The 22,821-nt window shown below is 32.1% G+C and overlaps 1 protein-coding gene across 1 annotated transcript in view; it reads left to right on the forward strand.

Moving 5' to 3' along the window:
• LOC139512923 (serine-rich adhesin for platelets-like) overlaps positions 1–22,821 on the forward strand; it is a 38,768-nt gene that overhangs the window by 977 nt on the left and 14,970 nt on the right. The window contains exon 2 of the mRNA XM_071300902.1: positions 18,371–19,876. Coding sequence (XP_071157003.1) covers positions 18,498–19,876 — 1,379 coding nt within the window. The 5' untranslated portion in view covers positions 18,371–18,497. The remainder of the gene's footprint in view (positions 1–18,370; positions 19,877–22,821) is intronic.

Genomic DNA, 22,821 nt, shown 5'->3' on the forward strand with positions numbered 1-22,821 from the left:
TTTGAGTACAAACAACTGATAAGTGGCCTCGACTGGACAAGTCAAACCATTCATGTGACCATACTATGACATCCAGTGCAAAAAAAAATAATAACCTGCCTTCCTGGTCTGTTTATTAAGGGTAGACTCGGGAAGGGGAAACATACATTCTTTTAAATGTGGCCTCACTTGGCAAATGTAAACAGATCTAAAAAAAAGAATGTGGGATTGATTTTTGGGGTTATGGCCATAATTTTAACTGTTTGGGAAAAAGTGGCCGAAAACAATACTTTTCTATTAAATTGTATTTTAAGTGCTTATTAATTTCTTTCAAAATGTTCAATGGAATTTAATTCAAAGTCTTGAATCCTTAAAGTTTTTAAATATGCTGAATCCAACCGTGTTAATATTAGATTTTGTACTTTTCATTTCTTTCGGGCCCTGTTTTTAAAATGGTCCACATTTTAAATAACAGGTTCAAAAGGCCAAAATGTAACTTTGTTTGATTAAAGCAGAACTTGAGTGCAAGAGGTTCTTTGAAATGCTGAATCTTCCTGATCTTTTACAATATGTAAACTAAAAAAAATTTTGATATTGGGCCCAGTTTTGAAACTTTTCAAATTGGTGCTAATCAAGGTCCAAATTAAACGTGATTGATTTCAATAAAAAAAATATATGGGGTTTTTCGATATGCTAAATATGACAGTGTATTTAGATTTTGAATTTGGGCATGTTATCAAGTTGGTCCACATTGCGGTCCTAAGGGTCCAAATTAAACTGGCATCATTTTATCAAAGTCTGAGTTATTGGGGTTCTTTGATATGCTGAATCTAACAGTGTATTTAGATTTTGGATGTTTGTGCCCTGTTTTTAGATGGGTCCACATTAACAGTCAGGGGACTTTTTGAAATAAGTTATCTAAGGAGGCTCGAGGGTATAAATAAATCAATTTGTTTTGGCCCCAGATGACTTTTAAAATGTACTAGAACACACCGGCGGGTCTGTGACTGAATTAAAGTATATAACTATGTGTAAGCCTTATTTTAGTATTGGGATTGTCATCTGATAAAGTCATGCAGATTATAAGATGCACAGTTTTCTTTGCTTTCAAAATCTTTCTGTTTGAACCCGTCCACCTGGAATTTATTCATTTTGGTAATATTAAATATTTGGAAAACAAAAGGTCCTGGAATGGAGTCTTTTTTAATCAACAGCAGTGTCCTATATTAGTTATAAATAAAGTTGAATTCTTTGATTCGCTGTTTTACGTCATGCCCGCTAGACAAATTGAAAGCTGTACCTATACCATGTATATGCCTTATTTTAAGTCCAGATTTTTAGTATTCATATTGTCATCTTAGAAAGTCTTACTGATTTAAATACTACAATAGGGAACAATTTGATAATGATTGAATTTAGTAGTGTATACCCTGTGGTTATGACCCGTGTATATAGCAAAATCCGAAATACACCATTTGGTGTTGCGCCTGTCAGAATGCAGAACGTACAGATAAGGTAATAGGTAACAGGTGAATATACTATTGGTATCGGTATCGGATTCGACCCGGAACTTGTTAATTATTGGCAATATTAATTATGTGGAAAACAAAAGGGTCTGGAGTGTTGTAAGTTTTCATCAACACCATTGTCCTAAATTGGCTATATATATAAAATTGACATCTTTGATTTGTCGTTTTTACCCCATGACGGCTGACAAATTGGACCTCATTATTTTAGTATCATAGATGTATCATTGAAAAAGCTCCAAATTATCTCCCTTTGGTGCAAAATTGCCATTTTTTGGTATCAAAATTAAAATATCTATTTTAAATCATCGTTGACCTATATTTATTATTATTATTTTCAAATGAGCTGTACTTAAACTTTAGCAATTTCTGTAATTTAGTTTTTTTTTTATTTCGATATTACGTCTTTTTCTCCTATCAGTTTAACAGAAAATAAGTCTCTTTACAAAAATGTATGCTTCTTTCGAAGGCAGATAGTGAGTGTAAATGGACATTTTTTTAATTTAATTTTTCTATCAAGTATAAGATAAAGTTAATTCATAGAAAAAATACAACGAAATCCTATTTTAAGAAAAAAAAATGATTTTGACCCGCGAGCCGAGCCGTAGCAAATTTCGAAGTTTTCCCACAAATTGTGATTTTGTGGTTCTACCAAAATTTTAAACACATAGGTTTAGATGATATCTTTTCATTAGTATAATTGAAAAAAATGAACTTTTTGCTTCTTTAAGTAGCAAGATTTATGCCTTTGATGCAATCATTTAGCTGCAAATTCTATTTTAGTTGAACAAATGCTATAAAAATGGCTTTACTTAATGAAGTATCACTTTCATACCAGATTTTTCCCAGGAGTGGGAGTATTTTTCCTGTAAAATTCAATGTTTCATCTTACAAATGTCTTATAGATTATGTTATAAATTTCTACTGTTTGTGATCAAAATTTCACTGTTCAGGGGTGTTGAAATTAGGGGCAGTTAGTTATTGAAATAAAGATATTTAAAGAAGTGATTTTTTTTGGAAGGAAATCGAGGTATGAACATTAAACAAGTGATTTTTATGTCATTATCTAAGATTTAGTACAAGGTCATCCATCACCTGACATAACCTGATCATCCTATCAACACAGATGTTGGTTCTGATAATTTTAGCAACATAATTAGTCCTGGATCATTAGTATTCTATATTTAAAGCTACAATAAAATTAAATCACTTAGTCTAGTGATTAATTTGTACAACTAAATAGGTGATTATTAAAGAAAGACAACTCTTACTTCCAACCTTTACGGACATAATGTTACTTGAATCAGTGATTTAGAAAATCAGTCCCCGGATTGATATAGGTTTGAAAGTTCAAAATTTAAAGTTTGTTTGATTTCATCAAAAACTGAAATATTGGGGTTCTTTACTTTTAAGCCTTTGACATGTTTGATATGCAGAATCTAAAAATTTATTTCAAATTTTGATTTGAGGTTGATTCAAATCAGGGTCTAAAACTTAACTTTGTTTGATTTCACCAAACACTGAATTCCAACTGTTTAGGATTTGACCTCTGTGGTTGTATCAAGCTGCTCCTAACAGAGCATTTTATTCTGATACGAATATTAAAAAGGTGATATATTGAGATGACAGTGCATACATGTACAAAAATTGAGATGACCTGTTTTTAGCTAGTGAGCTTTTCTCATCACTGTGCGTCCGTCATCTGTTGCGTCTGTCATCGTCTGTTAACTTTTACAAAAATTTTCTCTGAAACTACTGGGCCAAATTCAATTAAATTTGGCCACAATCATAATTTGGGTATTTTGTTCTAAAAATGTGTTTGATGACCCGGCCCGCATACAAAGATGACCAACATTGCTAAAAATAGAACATAGGGGTAAAATGCAGATTTTGGCTTATACTTGAAAAAAACGTGGCATTTAGAGCAAATTTGACATAAGATAAGATAAGAAAACTTTATTTTGATTCGGCATATAAAGTACAAATAAGCAAGACCAGCTCTAAGGAGCTTTTGACCGAATATAAAAACATATAAATAACATTAAAACAGTGCATTTTGACATATAAAACAACCTGTAATACAAAGTTGAAATCTCACATACATAGCATGCAATAAAAATAAGCAACAAATTTTCGAATGAAGTAAAAACATGCTAGACCAGAGCAACCAAAAAGCAGCATAAATAATAAACAGCTCAAGAATTATCTGCAAGCAGAACATTCGACATTCCAAACCGTTCCAGGACTGAACAAGACTTTTAAAATGTGAAAAACTGTTTTGAGTCCTGAAATGGAAGACTGTTCCATAAAGTAGCAGCAGCAAATTTGAACGATTTTTTACCGTACCGGGTTGACTTTACCTGTGGAATTTCATGAATATTTACATACCTGAAAGAATATTTAGAATTTTTGACATTTACCAAATTTTGTAAGCACGCGGGAGCTATGTTGTTTATAATTTTAAAAGTTTCCAGAGCCATTGTTCTTATCTGTCTGATCTGCAAGGAGGGCACCTTAGCTTTAAGTAAGAGGTCCTCGTAGGAGGTGGTAAAATCCTCATTCACAAAACAGAGTGCTCTTTCCTGCACCTTTTCTAGTTTTTTGGAATTTTTCTCAGTGCAAAAATGCCATGCCAAAGGGCAAAAATTAAAATTACTAAGAATAAAAGTATGAAATATAGTAAGTTTACTAAGTCTATCCAAAACTGAGCCTAAGAGTTTTAAAACATTTAATTGCTGTGATGCCTTCCTACAGATTGAACATCAAAATTTAGCTGGTAGTCTATTTCAATGCCTAATAATTTGACTGTTTTTTCACATGTATGATGTAAGGTTAGAATTTTGAATATGTATAGATGGGTTCTTTTCAAAGGTCTTTTTGCCAACAGCCAAAACTTGAAATTTGTCATGATTTGCTTGCATTTTATTCACCCTGAACCACTCAATAAGTATTTTTGAATCAGATTCAGAAGTTGAAATTAATAAATCTGGAGTACAAAAAGACAAAGTATTATCATTTGCATAGTTATATAAACTACCATTTTTAACAAAAAGAAAAATATCATTTATAAATATGTTAAACAACAATGGCCCTAGTATCAAACCCTGTGGTATGCCTTTATGGATGTCAGCCCAACCACTCAGAACATTGTTGACTTTAATTTGCTGTTTTCGATTTGATAAATAGGACTTTAAAAGAACAACTGCATTGGTGGTTAAACCATATGCTGATAATTTATCTAGCATAATATTGTGAGGCAGGCAGTCAAAAGCCTTAGAAAGATCCATTAATACTGCTGCAATGTACTGGTTTTTATCAAGAGCTTCACGCCAATCTTCTAACACTCTGAGAAGTGTGGTCTGACATCCATGTCCACGTCTAAATGCACACAAAAATGGATTAAATATTTTATCAAAATAATCAGTTAATGGATTTTCATATATTTTTTCAAAGATTTTAGAAAATATGGGTAAGACACTAAACTGGTCTATAATTTGTTTTTTGGAAAGATTAGAACTTGTTCTAAATCTTTACTTAGGCACCAGCCTCCCTAACAACAGGACAGGTTAGCTACTGTTACTAAATGTGTTCATACTGAAATATAGTTCCCTATGGTTCTGATGTATGTGCACATAATACACATACAAACTGAAAAAAAACTGGGTATATTATTGGAGCAGTTCATTCAAGAATGTATGTTATTAAGGTGTGTTGATGTGCAGGCTTTAAAAAAAACATTTTGATTAGGTAACTGGGTATTGATTCAACTAGTATGATTGACAACTGTCATTATCACTAAACAATTAGAGACAAGGTGAACCTTTAATTACAATGCCCCACCTCCTAATCTGCCAATCAAATTGACCACATTACCTATCAACCTCAGTCTTACATAATTATACAGACCACTCAATATAATTCTTAATACACAAGTAATTGACCTCATAATTGAATACACAAATGTGTATATTAGATGTTTGATATTTATAAGGATGATAGATTTATTTATTGTCAATTACTTTTGATCTACACTACATAAAGTGATTCTGTAAATTATATCTGAAAGATAAATGATTAATGGATTAACAAGATCTTAAAAAAAATGAAATATGAATATAAATATGAATAAATAAAAGGTATTCAAGTAAGGCCTATAATTTACTTGATAAATTTCCAATAATCATCTGTAATTAATCAACAATTTAATTAGTACACTTTTTTTTTATCAGGAATTGGCTTGAAATAGTTTAAAATTTTAAAACTTTTAATTATAACAAAACATTGTTTATTAGTTTATTTCCCATCAATCATTATGTCTATATTAGTCATTTGAATTTTTATTAGAAGTGAATATTTATTTTTGGAATCAAGAAAGAATCCACATTTCAATAAGATAAGTTTTTTAATTGGTTTACGTTGAAAAAGTACATTTTCAATGCCCTGTGTTGAAAAATACTAAAAATTGATCAAAAGGCACTCTAAAACTTTTAATCTTCAATGCCCTATAACCTCTAGATCTGTTTCAACTTACAAAATGCCCCATAACAACATTTTATACGACCGCAAAAATTTTAATTTTTCGTCGTATATTGCTATCACGTTGGGGTCGTCGTCCGAAAACTTTTAGTTTTCGCACTCTAACTTTAGTAAAAGTGAATAGAAATCTATGAAATTTTAACACAAGGTTTATAACCACAAAAGAAAGGTTGGGATTGATTTTGGGAGTTTTGGTCCCAAAATTTTAGGAATTAGGGGCCAAAAAGGGCCCAAATAAGCATTTTCTTGGTTTTCGCACTATAACTTTAGTTTAAGTAAATAGAAATCTATGAAATTTTGACATAAGGTTTATGACCACAAAAAGAAGGTTGGGATTGATTTTGGGAGTTTTAGTTCAAACAGTTTAGGAATTAGGGGCCAAAAAAGGGCCCAAATAAGCATTATTCTTGGTTTTCGCACAATAACTTTAGTACAAGTGAATAGAAATCAATGAAATTTAAACACAAGGTTTATGACCACAAAAGGAAGGTTGGGATTGATTTTGGGAGTTAAGGTCTGAACAGTTTAGGAATTAGGGGCCAAAAAGGGGCCCAAGTAAGCATTATTCTTGGTTTTCGCACCATAACTTTAGTATAAGTAAATAGAAATCAATGAAATTTAAACACAAGGTTTATGACCATAAAAGGAAGGTTGGGTTTGATTTTGGGAGTTGAGGTCCCAACAGCTTTTTAGGAATAAGGTCTACATTAAGGTCCAAAGGGTCCAAAATTAAACTTAGTTTGATTTTAACAAAAATTGAATCCTTGGGGTTCTTTGATATACTGAATCTAAAAATGTACTTAGATTTTTGATTATTGGCCCAGTTTTCAAGTTGGTCCAAATCGGGGTCCAAAATTAAACTTTGTTTGATTTCATCAAAAATTAAATAATTGGGGTTCTTTGATATGCCAAATCTAACTGTGTATGTAGATTCTTAATTTTTAGTCCCGTTTTCAATTGGTCTACATTAAATACCAAAGGGTCCAAAATTAAACTAAGTTTGATTTTAATAAAAAATTGAATTCTTTGGCTTTTTTGATATGCTGAATTTAATCATGTACTTAGATTTTTGATTATGGGCCCAGTTTTCAAGTTGGTTCAAATCAGGATCCAAAATTATTATATTAAGTATTGTGCAATAGCAAGAAATTTTCAATTGCACAGTATTCAGCAATAGCAAAAAATCTTCAACTGCACAGTATTGTGCAATAGCAAAAATGTTCAATTGCACAGTATTGTGCAATAGCAAGAAATCTTCAATTGCAGAGTATTGTGCAATAGCAAATATTTTCAATTGCACAGTATTGCGCAATAGCAAGAAATATCTAATTGCACAATATTGTGCAATAGCAAGAAATTTTAAATTGATTGGAGTTATCTTTCTTTATCCAGAATAGTAGTTGAATCAACTTAAAGGGAAATCACACTATTTAAACTGCTAATAATAATTCATTGAAATTTTGCATTTATACAGATCATACTTATTTCAATATTTTAGGCGAAAAAAAAATTAGGGTCACCGATGTTATTTTCGAGATATGACGTCATCAAAAAGTAAAGAATTGCGTTATACCGTAATATAGAAATAGCGCTCAAAAATGCTAAAAGAAGGCAAAATTATTGAAAAACGATGTTTAACTGGTTTAACTAAAACAGTCAATAGTAACTTTTATCTTATACACATTTATTTTTTTCAGTTACCTTATTTTTTAAGGCCTTTTTACATTTCCCGCCATTTTTAATTGCCGTTTATTATAGATTTTTCTTGAAATAAAAAAAAATCTGCTAATGTTTTTTCCTTCAAACTTCTGCATTAGTTGCAGCTTCAGGGGAGATTTTAAAAGCATTAATAAAAAAGGGGGGTCACCGATGTTTTAAATCCGCTACAGTGGAAATAATCTTATTATCAATTTTTGGCGGGAATTGTAACTTTTTTTAACGTTATAGAACGACGTTGCTAGCATAGCAGCATTTCTTGCAATGCTTGGAACTATTGGGTTAAAATTATATACATGTATATATTTTTTTTTATATAATATTTTTTTTAAGGATTTTTCCCTGATTATTCATTATTAAACATACAGTAACACTTTATTAAAAAGTAATTGTCAAAGTTGGAGTCACCTATTTTTTAATTGCATTTGTAGTATAGAAAAAACTATTGTGTGCCTCATGCCGTATTAAAGAATTAATTTACGGCTTGCACATTTAAAATCTTCCACTTCGGAAGATTGAGGGTATCTGGGCTGAAAAGTAACACGTTCCATTTAGACTACAAACAGAATAAATTCACTAACTTGTCCATTGCACCGGGAAGATAAAACCCGAAATGCCGTGTTTAAAAAGCCACAAACTCGGCACTTTAAAAAAAAAAGCCCTCAATGACACCGTTTTCGGAAGAAATTTAAAATTGGCTAACATTTCTGTTATTACACAACGCTCCATAATCGACACAAATAAAGTTCGAGTTCCAGTTTTATTTTGATTTCGAATATTTTTTCCAGTGAGATTTCTAGTTTAAGCTCGAGTTACACTTAGAAACATCTTGAGTTATACTGTTAGATAGAGTAAAAATTCTGGTAAGAGTTTAAATTTTGAGATCCGATGAAATTAAGAGTAAGAATGTGGTTTCTATTTTCTGTTGGTGCACCTCTTTTTGTTTGAATGTATATTTGTTTATCACATTTAGCTTTCATTGTGGTAAATGCACCTATCTTTGCCAATACTGATTAATGAGGGGGGCAGGACCTTTTTCGGGACGTCGGGATCAAGTGTTTTTAAGCTCGGGATTTCAGGATTGACCATTTCGGGATCCGGGATTTCTTTTTTCGATGTTCGGGATGTCAGGATTTTGTTTTTAATTCTGGACCTCGGGATTTCATGTTTTTAAGCCTGGGATTTCGGGATCAGGACCCCTCTGACACACACACACCCCAAACCCCCAACCCCTCACTAATGATAGTTAATTTGAAAATAATTAAATGAATTTGTGTGCCAATATTTAAGCACTCTCTGATATATTATGTTGGCTATTTTTGTTTAAAGAACCAAAGAATAAAGAGTAAAAAAACTGGAAGTCCTTTTCAGTCACGGTCTCCGACAATATCCCTTTATCACTGTCGACAGTGATCACATTGAGCTAAACTCGAACCTACATCTGAACTTTTATTACTATTTATTATTTTTTTTACCATAATGATTGTTTTCTTGATTTTTGCAAAACTTTCAGTGGCAAATATTACATGAATATCAGCACTAAACATTTGTCTATATGAGTGGAATATTCTTTTACCAGACGGACCATTAATGTGTTTGTTACAGTTTAGCAGTACTCTGTGAGACATGTGTATATCTCTACATAAATACATGTGTGTGTGTGTTAAATATTTCTCTTGTTGGAGACTGGTAAAGCCAAATGTATAGTACGTGTTGAATTATTATACGCCCGGTTACGGGACGTATTATGGTATACATCTGTCCGTCCGTCCGTCGTCAACATATCGGACATTACCTAAAAAACGCTTTAACCAATTGGCATAAAACTTTAAAGAAATTGATTATATCTATTGACGTGAGCTCCCTTTTTTTTTATAAATTTTGATTTTACGTTTCCGAGTTTTCCATTAAAAAAGGGGGATTTTCCAGTTTTCGGACAATTATAACTCAATATCGCTTTCATCAATTTTCATATAACTTTGATAAATTGTTTATATCTATTGATGTTAATACCCTTTTGATTTTCATAAATTTTTAATATGACATTGAGATGTAATGGATCTTTCTGAAATTGTACCACAAGGTTCCATATCACAAATGAAAGGCTGAAATTGATTAAAGGGGTACATGTAATTGCTCAAAACGTTCAGGAATTAGGGGCCACAAACAAGCATTTTACTAAAATTACTATTTTACAATAACTTGTGTTATGGATCTATCTAAAATTGTACTACAAGGTTCCATACCACACAGGGAAGGCTGGGATTGAGTTTGGTGGTAATTACTCCAAGAGGGGAGGTGGCGTTTCTTTTTTGGGGGGCAAATTTTTCGAAATATCTCAAAAAGAAATTTCCAATTGCACAGTATTGCACAATAGATTTTTAATACCTTTGACCACATTTATTTTGTGTCAGAAACCTATATTATGTCAAAAATTTTATCACAATTCAAATTTAGACCGTATCAAGCTTTAATATTGTATACAAACTTGCCCCAACTGTTCAGGGTTCAGAGGCGTTAGATATCAAAGGAACATTTGGGAAAGATGGACGACACTTAGATCATTTCCGTCGTCACATGTGAAATAAATAACGATTTCTAATAGGACTTCACACATTTACGTCCAGTGGCAAGTTTAATACATATTCAGTACTTGAACATATGAATTTGACTCTGCTTAGTAAAAACCCGACAGGCTCGGCCGGATAAATACTTATAATATGAAATGAGATGTTTGATGAATTATTTATACATGTAGAATAGAAGACTATAATAGTTATGACGTTGCATGCATGTGATAAGAGAAAACTGTAAGTTGAAACTCATTGTTCTTATTTACAACCCTCTTTTGAACAGAAAACTACGGATTCCGATAGCTATACGCTAACATGCTGGTACTCTTGGTCTATATGTACCCCCCCCCCCCCCAAAAAAAAAAAATATACGCTGAACCCTACATACCGCATCGCGGCCATACGCTGCTAAAGTTGTGCCATTTCATGAACACTTGAATCGTCTATTTTTTTGCCATACATTTTGTCCATTTCGAGTAGCATTTTCATTTTTGCACTTAAGATCAAGATGAGTCCATAATATTTTTGGAAATTTAGAATTCAATTAGATATTGAACATATACATCAGAAAATAAAAAATAAATTATATATGTCACCGACTTCTTTATCGAGAAAATGGTCGGAGAGGATGAAATTCCAACGTTCTTAGTGTTGATTATGTATGATGATTATGTGTTTTGTATTGGTAGATCCTTTTTATCATAATGGTCTGGATAGTGGGTCATTCATTTGTTAATGTTTATTTTGTGTTTACAATATTTTTTATTTTTTATATTTTAGCACCTCATCATTCAATCTTTTTTTTTGCCTTTTATTCTGCAGTATTTGCCCATTATTTTGTATTCCGCAGGTAAACCCCAATACAATCTAGAAACTCGCTAGTACAACATATCAGTTGTAAAAAATATGATATGTCCATTATCATTTCTCCTGCTTTAGTGGAACATCCCTTAGAGCGTTCGCTTTTTCATAAATTAGCAACCTTTACGGCGGAATCGAAAACGGCGACGTCATAATACAGTTACGACACTATGGCGGCGCCGAGAGTGATGCGTATAAACAATAGTGTGATTTCCCTTTAAATCATTGTTTTATACAATGCACAATGTATATTCACTTTTACTACCAACTGATAAATTAAAACACTCTTTACCATTCAGTGATAACAAGCACTTTTTGTTACATTTTAATATTTTATGATGTATTTAAATGAGTAGTTGTTGCAAACTCCATTAGAAATTTGAATTGAGATCAGTTTTGAAAAAAAGGGAAAGGGGGATGTGAAAAAAAAATGGTGGGGGGGGGGTTAATTTTTCTCATTTCAGATTTCATAAATAAAAAGAAAATTTCTTCAAACATTTTTTTGAGAGGATTAATATTCAACAGCATAGTGATTGCTCAAAGACAAAAAATTATTTTAAGTTCATTAGACCACATTCATTCTGTGTCCAAAACCTATGCTGTGTCAACTATTTAATCACAATCCAAATTTAGAGCTGAATCCAGCTTGAATGTTGTGTCCATACTTGCCCCAACAGTTCAGGGTTCAACCTATGCGGTCGTATAAAGCTGCGCCTGTGGAGCATCTGGTTCAATTTTTTTGTTGACACTTAAAGTTTTAAGCTGTTGGTCCAGATTTATGTCTTACAAGGATAGTTGGTAACATTTACTAGAAGAATTTTTGCTTTTTTTTGTTTTTTTGAAACATGTTCAGAACCGGCAACATAATTTCGATAAGATATAAACTGCAGTTTAAATAAAATTGTGCAAATTAAGAGACCCATATTATTTAATTTGAGCTCATTTTATCCTCATACTGCATGTACTGGAAAAGCAAGTTTCCTTCTGAAGACCTTCTGTAAATGGAATTTTCAGCAATAGTGCTTTATAAATATTCATTTTTCCCCACCATACCTTATTATGAAATAATTCAAACTACTCTTCTAATCTTTCCATGAGTGATTTCTATCACTTTGATTATAATGGGTCACTCTTTTTATGAAGGGGGGTCACTTGGGCTTCTTTAAGTTTATTAGGGAAACAGTTATTTTTAGACATGGGTTAAAATTGTTCATCAGGTCAAATTCTATCTGCCCTGAAATTTTCAGAAAGACCAGACTACATGTTGATGGGTTGCTGCCCCTGAATTTGTAATTTTTAGGGAATTTTGCAGTTTTTATTTAAACATTTTTGGTCGTATATTGGAATCACAGCGTCCTCAGCGTCGTCCGAAGACGGATGGTTTCCGGATAATAACTTTATTATTAGTAAATAGAAATCAATAAAATGTTAACACAAGGTTTATAACCACTAAAGGAAGGTTGGGATTGATTTTGGGGGTTATGGTCCCATCTGTTTAGGAATTAAGAGCAAAAAAAGGGGCCTAAATTATAAATATGCAGTTTTATAGTTTCAAGACAATATCTTGTGTGTAAGCGTATTGCTCTTTCTGAAATTGTACCACAGGGTTCCATAGAAAGAAAGGAAGGTTGGGATTGATTTTTGGGGTTATGGCCCAAACCATTTGGGAATTAGGGCCAAACAGGGGCCAGAAACTAATTACTTTTCTAATACTTTATAAATTGGTTATTTCTTGACCAATTTCAATGGGTTTCATTCTCCGTAAAATGCTGACTCTAACAGTGAATTAAGTTATTGGATTTTGGGCCCCATTTAAAATTTTTCCACATTGAGGTCGAAAGTGTCCAAAATTAAACTTTGTTTGAATACTACAAAACTTGAATGTATAGGATTCTTTGATATGCTGACTTTACTATTTATTTAGATTTTTTAATTTTTGGCCCCTTTATCAAAGGAGTAGGGGAAAAAGCTCTTATTTGGCCCATGTATTACTGCATATAAAAAAGTCATCATACATAATCATAAATGTGTCCAAACTCGACCAAGATATTTAAGGTATTTAGAAAATAAAAACAATTTTCACATTGAACGAGATAGCATGGCAACAAATCATGTCAAAATTGGCATATTTTGTAAAATTTCCTTGATTTCTCCTGTTTTTCATCAAATTTTAAGTATATTTAGGATTGGAAAAGTATGTGCGCATCCAAGAAACAACTTTATATTTGGTGAGATTATGTTAATGGGTATAATAAAGCTTCTCTTAAATTATTTTGTTGTTTCTTGGCTGCGCATAATGTTTCCACAATGGAAAAATCCATTGAAAACTGCAAAAATTCTGTATTTCATAATTTTTGTGAAAACAGTACATATTATGACGTAATTATGACGTCACCAATAAAAATCTTGATGTTTTTCATTTATATTCTTTGACCATATTATGCATTTCCAAATATTATGTGCCAATTTGAAATAGATGTCAAACATTTTATTTTCTTGGGCCAAAACCGGGCCTTAATGTCCCCACTCCTTTAAAAATTTTCCATATTTAGGTCAAAAGGGTCCAAAATTAAACTTTGTTTGATTTCATCAAAAATTGAATTATTGGGGTTCATTGATGTGCCGAATCTAACTGTGTATTTAGATTTTAGATTTTTGGTCCTTTTTTCAAATTGGTATACATTAAGGTCCAAAGGGCCCAAAATTTAACTTAGTTTGAATTTAACAAAAAATGAATCATTGGGGTTCTTTGATATGCTGAATCTAAACATGTATTTAGATTTTTGATTTTTGGACCAGTTTTCAAGTTAGTCCAAATTGGTGTCCAAAATTAAATTTTGTTTGATTTCACCAAAAATTAAATATATTAGGTTCTTTGATATACTAAATCTAACCATGTATTTAAATTTTTGATTTTTAGGCCCCTTTATCAAATTGGTTCACATTGAGGTCAAAAGGGTCCAAAATTAAACTTTGTTTGATTTCATCAAAAATTGAATTCTTGGGATTTTTTGATATGCTGAATCTAAACATGTATTTAGATTTTGGATATTGGATCATAATAGGTAAATTAAAAAAAAATCAGTTCAATTTGACCACATTCATTCGGTGTCAGAAACCTATGCTGTGTCAAATATTTAATAACAATCCAAATTCAGAGCTGTATCAAGCTTGAATGTTGTGTCCATACTTGCCCCAACTGTTCAGAGTTCGACTGCTGCCGTAGTATCAAACTGCGCCCTGCAGAGCACCTGGTTGGTTGTTATCTTAAAAATTATTATAGATAGAGATAAACTGTAAACAGCAATAATGTTCAGCAGAGTAATATGTTAGTTTTATTTTAATTTTTGCAAGTTACAATTCCTTTCGAATAAGTAAGTTTTGGTCCCAGTCACTACTCTTGTCTTAGGTAGCAATACACAGGTAGGAGTTTGATTTTGCATTTTGGCCCTGGTGGAGATTTCAATTAAGAAAGTAATTGTTCAATAAAATTCACTTTTAGACAGCTGAGTACTAATTTAGCCTTCAAAGATGGTCTATAGGAACATAGATTATTTTTTACATGTTTTATAGGCTATTTTCAGTTTGACTCTCTTTATTTTTATAGCTAACTGGCCATAGGTCCAGAAATTTATCAATATGTAATGTTTATAAACACTTTTTCTACACCAAGTTCTTGATGCAATTTTACAAAAAAATGAGAGACACAGGCCTCGATAATAACGCTTGTCCGATTGTCCGGTACCAGAGGTAAAAAAGGTCGGACAAGTAAAAGCTATACCAAGCTTGTCCGATGGGACAAGTAGAATCATTCTGCAGAAAATAAATTTTAATCCAACTTTGATGAACAAAGTATAATTATTAACAAAAAAACAAGAAAAGAAGATTTGTTTGACATCTTTCCTTTTTAAACTGAAACTAATTGAAACTTTTTATTTCTCAGTTGAATAATAAAATTAGACCCCTCAGACTTGCAATCGATGATTTAAAACTGGTTCTTTGTCAAGTACTTTTAACAGGTAAAAAGCACACTTTTCTCGGAAACCAGTCTTACCGATCCAATTCAACCATGGCATTTTAGATAAGGTAACTTTAAAAGACAGTTCGTCACCAGCTCGGAAATGATTCGGGTCCAAGTTTAATAGACAGTTGGGCACTGTAGGAGACATATTTCATAGACATGATTAATAGACAGTTTGGCAAGGCAGTAGACATTTCTGGAACAAAACAAATCAGAACTTCTTTTCCTACCTTATTTTGTTGCTTTATAATAATTAATACCGATGTCCATAACGTATTTTTTAAATAAGAATGAGGAAATTATTTACCATAAAAATCATCAAATCATGTTTGATATTTACGTAGAAAAAACAATACCAATGCAATGCAGTGACCTATAAGTGTTAATTTCTGTGTCATTTGGTCTTTTGTCTCATTGACAATCATACCTCATATTCTTTTTATTGATTGCATGATTTGAATAAACTTTTTTCAACTTTTAAAAAAATAGGATAAAAATCCAATGAGTGTACATTTAGAGGCCAATCAGATGGTGCCTTATGTGCAAAGTATGATGAGACTTTAGCATTGATAAAAACTAGAACCTAAGTCCTGTGACACAACTCAATTCAGTTGTTCGTGGTTCATATCTTTTAAACGTATTTCAAAGGATGTAAATCAAATTCTGTTCAATTTTTTTTTTTAATTCATTTTGTTCCTTGAATCAACTTGAAATGCAAAAAAGGTTAATATTAAGATTTGTTTTGGACAAGTTACAATTTCTTTTGGACAAGTTACAATTTCATTCGGACAAGTAAGTTTTGGTATGTACTTGTCCTACTGGCTGGACAAGTTGAAAAAAAAGTTATTGTAGAGGCCTGAGACATGTGATTTTAATTGGGTTTCTTGATAGCTAGATATATGAAATATGTGACATCTTTTCCCCCCTTTTTGCAATATTTTATAACAAATAAATGCAGATTGTTGCAATGGATACACCAAAAAGAAATTATATTTGGCCATTTTAACTACTGGATATAAAATATATGGAAGATTCTGATTACATACATACAATGTATGCACATATATGACACAATCAGTAAGCTTTGTTTGCAAGAAAGCAATGAAAAGGGGATGGTAAAATATATGAGGGTAAATTTGAATAACGTTTGTTGCTACTTTAGGATGTTAGGAGGATAGTTTACATACAGTATCATATTATTCATAATATTATACATATTTATCAAAAGACATGTTATTCATAATGTTATAATATGCTATTTGTAATATACATGATATCACTCAGGGGACTTACTGAAATTAATGATTTCTAAGTCACTGATTCAAGTAACATGTTGACCACAAATTTCGGAAAAATAAGAGTTGTCTTTCTTTAATAATCGCCTATTTAAAAAGTGCACATAAATCACTGGACTTTTGATTTTATTTTATTGTAGCTTTAAATATACAATATTAATGATCCAGAACTACAATTATCAGAACCAATAGCTGTGTTAATAGGATGACTGGTCATGTCAGGTGATGACCTTGTGCTGAAGAACCATACCTCTATTTTCTTCCAAAAACTGCCACTTCTTTAAGTATTTATTATTTTGATTTCCCTCACTTATTTCAACACCCCATAATTATTTAACAGTGAAATTTTGATCATGAACAGTAAATTAAAATTTTTATTTCATTATCTGTAAGATGAAACCATTACAACTATCTATAGTAATAGGAAGATCATTTGAGATAAAGAAAAATAGGGGGCGGGGGTTTAGAACATATTCTGAAAAGAATATCCTGATTTTGAACTAAATAACCAATTTGCTTTTGGTACTAAGGAAAACATAATTTATTGGCAATGGTCAAACTTGGCCATCCATTGAAAATAAAGCTTGTAAAGGATTGCTAAATAGGTGAAAATATATATCAATGTTAAGTAATTGTCATGATACTATGAATACCATGATATCTGTATAAAGATTGAGATAATGTGACATTTGCAAAAATGCTCAGAATGTCAAGTTTTAATTAGTTTCTATTACTACCAAATCATCAGACAGCTCTTCATTGGAGTTTTTATCCTTAGATAAAACTCTTCATTGGAGTTTTTACCCTTAAATAAAAGTATTTGACTAATTTTGGCATGATTGTCTATTATTTTGAAATTTATGATATTAAAGAGAGAAGTAAACTGTAACATAACAAATGATTAATCATGTTAATTACAGTATCTCTAGACAAATTTGTATCTGAATACTTGTCAAAGTCATAATTTCCCTACAGACAAAATTCTTAGCAAATTTGATGTACTATGTACAGGTAGTTTTAATTCTTTGTCAAACCAAATGATTGAAAAATAGAATTTGCTAATTTTTTCTAAACATTGGTATCCTTATTTGTAACATCCTAATGAATAGGGAAATTTGAAATACTATCTTGTTTCTAAAAAAATATAGCATCAAATCCAAAACACAACCTATGTGAAAATCAATTCAGAAAGATCACATTCAAAATATAGCATCACATCATGATGATGCTAAAAGGCCCTGGGGAGAACACTGAGATGTCCTGGGGGACTGTGAAATGTCAACCTGCAGAATTTATACAATGAACTAATATTAATCTCAACTGGTATATCTAAATCTAAGCAGGGTCATAACTTTATATATAATTATGTAAAACTCACATGATTTTGTCCTGCAGATGCATGTAATACTTGCCACTTAACATTTAGTAGCCATCGATTCAAAATGTGAGGGATTATTTCCATAGAACATTTTATCAGAATTTTGTCAATATGAAGTCTAAATCTCACTATTTACATGATTTATATTCATCTAGATAGATAACTTTAAAAAACAAATTTTTAAAATTGTATTATTTTTATGTATCTTTAAGATAATGTCATTTGAAGTTTGAAGTGGGTCTCATTGGGGTCTAAGCGTGACTCTGGATTGGGTATTTTTTGTAAGTGTGACAAGTGAAAGTCAAATCATTGTGCCATGAAAACGGGAAATGCGGTCTAGTGGGACATGGGAAATTACAAAAAAATGATAATTGATTACGTACAAGTGTAAGCGTGATACAGGAATCTGGCAAAACATTGAATTACGTGTGAACTCAGCATAAAGGTTAAAGGTTTAATATTGAATATTTTTATTTTGATTTCAGTCAATAAGTTATAAGCAGTACTACCTACAAGCAATTCATTTATGGATTAAATGAGGAACACCTTTAATATCTACATGTATAAGTTAATAATGGACTACTTTATTGATATGGGATAAGCTGTCATAGAATGGATCCTAATCAGCAGAATAGTGCACAGGGGATCCAGCACAATGTTCCAGGTCTGCCAGATATAGGATACCAGTTTCCAAGGATACCACAAATGCAAAACATACTTGGACCTCCTATGAATACATTTATGCCTGGCTACAATGTGATGCCACAGGGACAGGGAACAGTGATGACTAATATACAATCTGGTATCCCAGTCAGTGGCTTTCTATCACTAGGAAACTCGAATGCATCTGCCCCTCTACCTTCCATGGGGTCTTTTATTGCTAATCTAAATCAACCATCACAAGTGGGGTTGGTTCAGAATGTTAATAAAGGAGGAATGGAAAATTGGACAGGTACGCAGCAAAATAATAATTCACTGCCAAGCTTTGGTCATTTCTTACTTCCCCAGCAGTACCAACAACAACAAGCAACCAATCAACAGGCTTTAATAGGAACTTCATCTCAGATAATTCCTGGCAACCAAACATCACCACAACAACAAGTTTTCTCTCCAAGTCAACATTCCCCTCAATTTTTTCAAACACAACAGCAGTCACCACAGCAACAGATGTTTACAACAAATCAAAATTCTCCACAACAGGTGTTCATCAATAATCAACCATCAGCTCAGTTTTTCACTCATCCACAGCACTCACAACAGTTCTTTAATCAGGCCATTCAACAACAACAAGTTTTTAGTGGACAAGCACCATCACATCAGTTGTTTACGAACATGTCGAATGCACAACAACCATCACAACAAATGTTCAGTACTTGTCAAATTCCAAACCGACTTCCTTCAGGACATGTTATAGGACAAGAAGTAATGCCCCAGGTGATGGCTGCTCCTCGTATGAATCTGAATACTAATTACATCGCAGGAGTAAGCAATGTTCTGGGAGTAACAGCTAATCAGATGCTACCGCCAATTAATCACATAATGACATCATCAGGGAGTCAGATTTTACCGCCAGTTGCAAACGTTTTACAAGGACAAACTTTACCATCATTTAATCATTTAGTATCTCCATATGGTGGACAAAATAGTACGAACGGTCAAATGTTTTTACCAACCAGTGTCTCAACAAGTCCGATCACAACATCAGTTATGACGACTATGTCAAATCAATCACATTTGATAAACATATATGGTGATCACAAAGTTTTAAATCCAGATAAATCAGTATTCCAGGATCCATTAGTGGTTCAGTGCTGTAGTGAAGTAACCATCACAACACCTACAGTTACAACAACAGTTAGTCGAACTGAAGTAACTGCATCTGTATCAAATGTTTCCAGAGACAGGTCAAAACTACTTGAAGACTCAAGAACAGTAGTTGTTCCATTTGGTTGGAGTCGTGTTGTAGTGGATAATTCTATAATATATTACAGGTAGGATAATTCTATAATTTACAACAGGTACAAATGTAGGATAATTCTATTATAATATAATATTACAGGTAGAATATCGTCATTATCATGGAACATACATATTTAGATTGGTCATGTTTACACAGCCTATAGATATATAATATAATAGCATAAAACTTTGCTGATATGTAATTGGAAAAAAAATGATGCAGAGCTAAGTTTCACATACATTGACATATATCTGTGTATAATTTAAATCATTTGGAATGTCAATGAATGTTATTTGCTTTATTTGGTATCTTTTATATACATGATATAAGTAATTGCTATGCTATTTATCTGAATTTGGAAATTCACTCTGTTCAAAGCAAATTTATGTCTTTATCTTCATGTATATAGCTTGCTTTCAAAGACAGAAAAGTAGAAAAGAAAAGCTAGCAAAATTTTTTTTTGCAAAATTTTATGAGAGGTAAAATTAAGTGATTAGGATCACACAATTCATTGGAAAGCCTCAACCTAATTAAATCATTAGTAAGTACTGTGTGAGTCTGTGTCAATAGGCAATCAACATAAATAATGGAAAAACAAGTACAGTGGTATACAATAAATATTCTTTACATACAATCATTTGCTATATATTTGATATAAATCTTTGTGGGTTTTTTTCACAACAGACTGCTCAATCATTTGTACATACATGACATAAGAAGCATGGTTAAATTGCTGTTTCAGTGTATTCATCAACAAATATAAAAAAAAAATAGAAATCAATGGTTCAATCAATTTTCTAACTTACATAACCTAGATTGTATCGTAACATATGTTCTGTTAAATCACACGATAACTGTATACTTTATAGTTTCTTTGAAATGACCTGAAATTTGTTTAAAAGAAACACATGTTAGAACTTAATACAGTAGTAAAATAGTTGTAACGAAAAGTATTTTAACAAAATTTACCATTTCAAGCTTTATCTTAAAGATTCAACAAGTTGTGATATATTTTTCTAATGACATGTTATGCATGAATAGGTTCACAGGGTTATTAACATGATTAAGGAGAAGCTGAACTCATTCAGTCATTGTGGAGTCAATATACTGTTTTCCAACTACCGTCAACTTTTACAAAACTGTTGTTTGGATGAATATTGATGAAAAATATCATACCAAGGCTAGGATTGCAAATGTCTTTTCTTTTAAAAATAAAAGTGTTGGAAAAGGTAATTTATAGGTACCCATGTCTTTCATTGTCTGTGGCAAGGACAATATAAAAGTAGCTGAATATGGACTTCAATTTTTAACCGGATTTTTGTGACAAAAATGTTGGTTATTGATTTGGGGATGTACGGCGGGCAGCCGGGCGGTCGGTCGGGCGGGCTGGCGGGCGGCAATCAAATGTTGTCCGTGCATTAACTCATGAACCGTTCAACCAAAGCTTTTAAAATTTTAATATGTTATTACTGACAACTATACGAAGGTCAAGTTCAATAATGGCGATTTTGACTTTTACCGTTCAGGAGTTATGGTTCTTGAAAGGCGGCAATCAAATGTTGTCCGTGCATTAACTCATGAACCGTTCAACCAAAGCTTTTAAAATTTTAATATGTTATTACTGACAACTATACGGAGGTCAAGTTCAATAATTTCGATTTTGACTTTTACCGTTCAGGAGTTATGGTTCTTGAAAGATTGAAAAATGGAGTTTTCAGTCGTGTCCGTGCATTTACTCATGAACTGTTCTACCAAAGCTTCCCAAATTTTAATATGTTGTTACTGATAACAGAATGGAGGTCAAGTTTAATAATGACGATTTTGACTTTTACCGTTCAGGAGTTATGGTTCTTGAAAGATTGAAAAATGGAGTTTCCAGTCGTGTCCGTGCATTTATGCATGAACTGTTCTTCCAAAGCTTCCGAAATTTTAATTTGCTGTTACTGATGACAAAATGGAGGTCAAGTTCAATAATGACAATTTTGACTTTTACCGTTCAGGAATTATGGTTCTTGAAAGATTGAAAAATGGTGTTTCCCGTCGTGTCCATGCATTTTCTCATGAACCATTCAACCAAAGCTTTTGAAATTTTAATATGTTGTTACTGATGACAAAATAGAGGTCAAGTTCCATAATGACGATTTTGACTTTTACTGTTCAGGAGTTATGGTTCTTGAAAGATCGTAAAATGGCGTTTCCATTCACGTTGTTGCATTTACTCATGAACCATTCAATCTAAGCTTTTCAAATATTATTATTTCAAAATGTTGATACTGATGACAAAATAGAGGTCAAATTTGATATTGATGATTTTCACTTTCACCATTCATCAGTAATGATATCATCTGATATTGCCAGGACACAAATAAATGTAAATAAATCCGGTTTGCTGTCGTTGTGACAGCCTCTTGTTTTTCTGTAAATTATATTTAAAGTTATCAGTAATAACTATTCGAATTTAAAGGCAATTTATAAAGTTACAATCTGGTTTTTATACGACCGCAAATTTTGAAAAAATTTTCGTCGTATATTGCTATCACGTTGGCGTCGGCGTCGTCGTCGTCGTCGTCCGGCGTCCGAATACTTTTAGTTTTCGCATTCTTACTTTAGTAAAAGTGAATGGAAATCTATGAAATTTTAACACAAGGTTTATGACCACAAAAGGAAGGTTGGTATTGATTTTGGGAGTTTTGGTCCCAACATTTTAGGAATTAGGGGCCAAAAAGGGCCCAAATGAGCATTTTCTTGGTTTTCGCACTATAACTTTAGTTTAAGTTAATAGAAATCTATGAAATTTTGACACAAGGTTTATGACCACAAAAGAACGGTTGGGATTGATTTTGGGAGTTTTGGTCTCAACAGTTTAGGAATTAGGGGCCAAAAAAGGGCCCAAATAAGCATTATTCTTGGTTTTCGCACAATAACATTAGTTTAAGTAAATAGAAATCAATGAAATTTAAACACAATGTTAATGAC

This window comes from Mytilus edulis, chromosome 2, assembly GCF_963676685.1.
Source record: "Mytilus edulis chromosome 2, xbMytEdul2.2, whole genome shotgun sequence".
NCBI classification, from domain to species: Eukaryota; Metazoa; Mollusca; class Bivalvia; order Mytilida; family Mytilidae; genus Mytilus; species Mytilus edulis.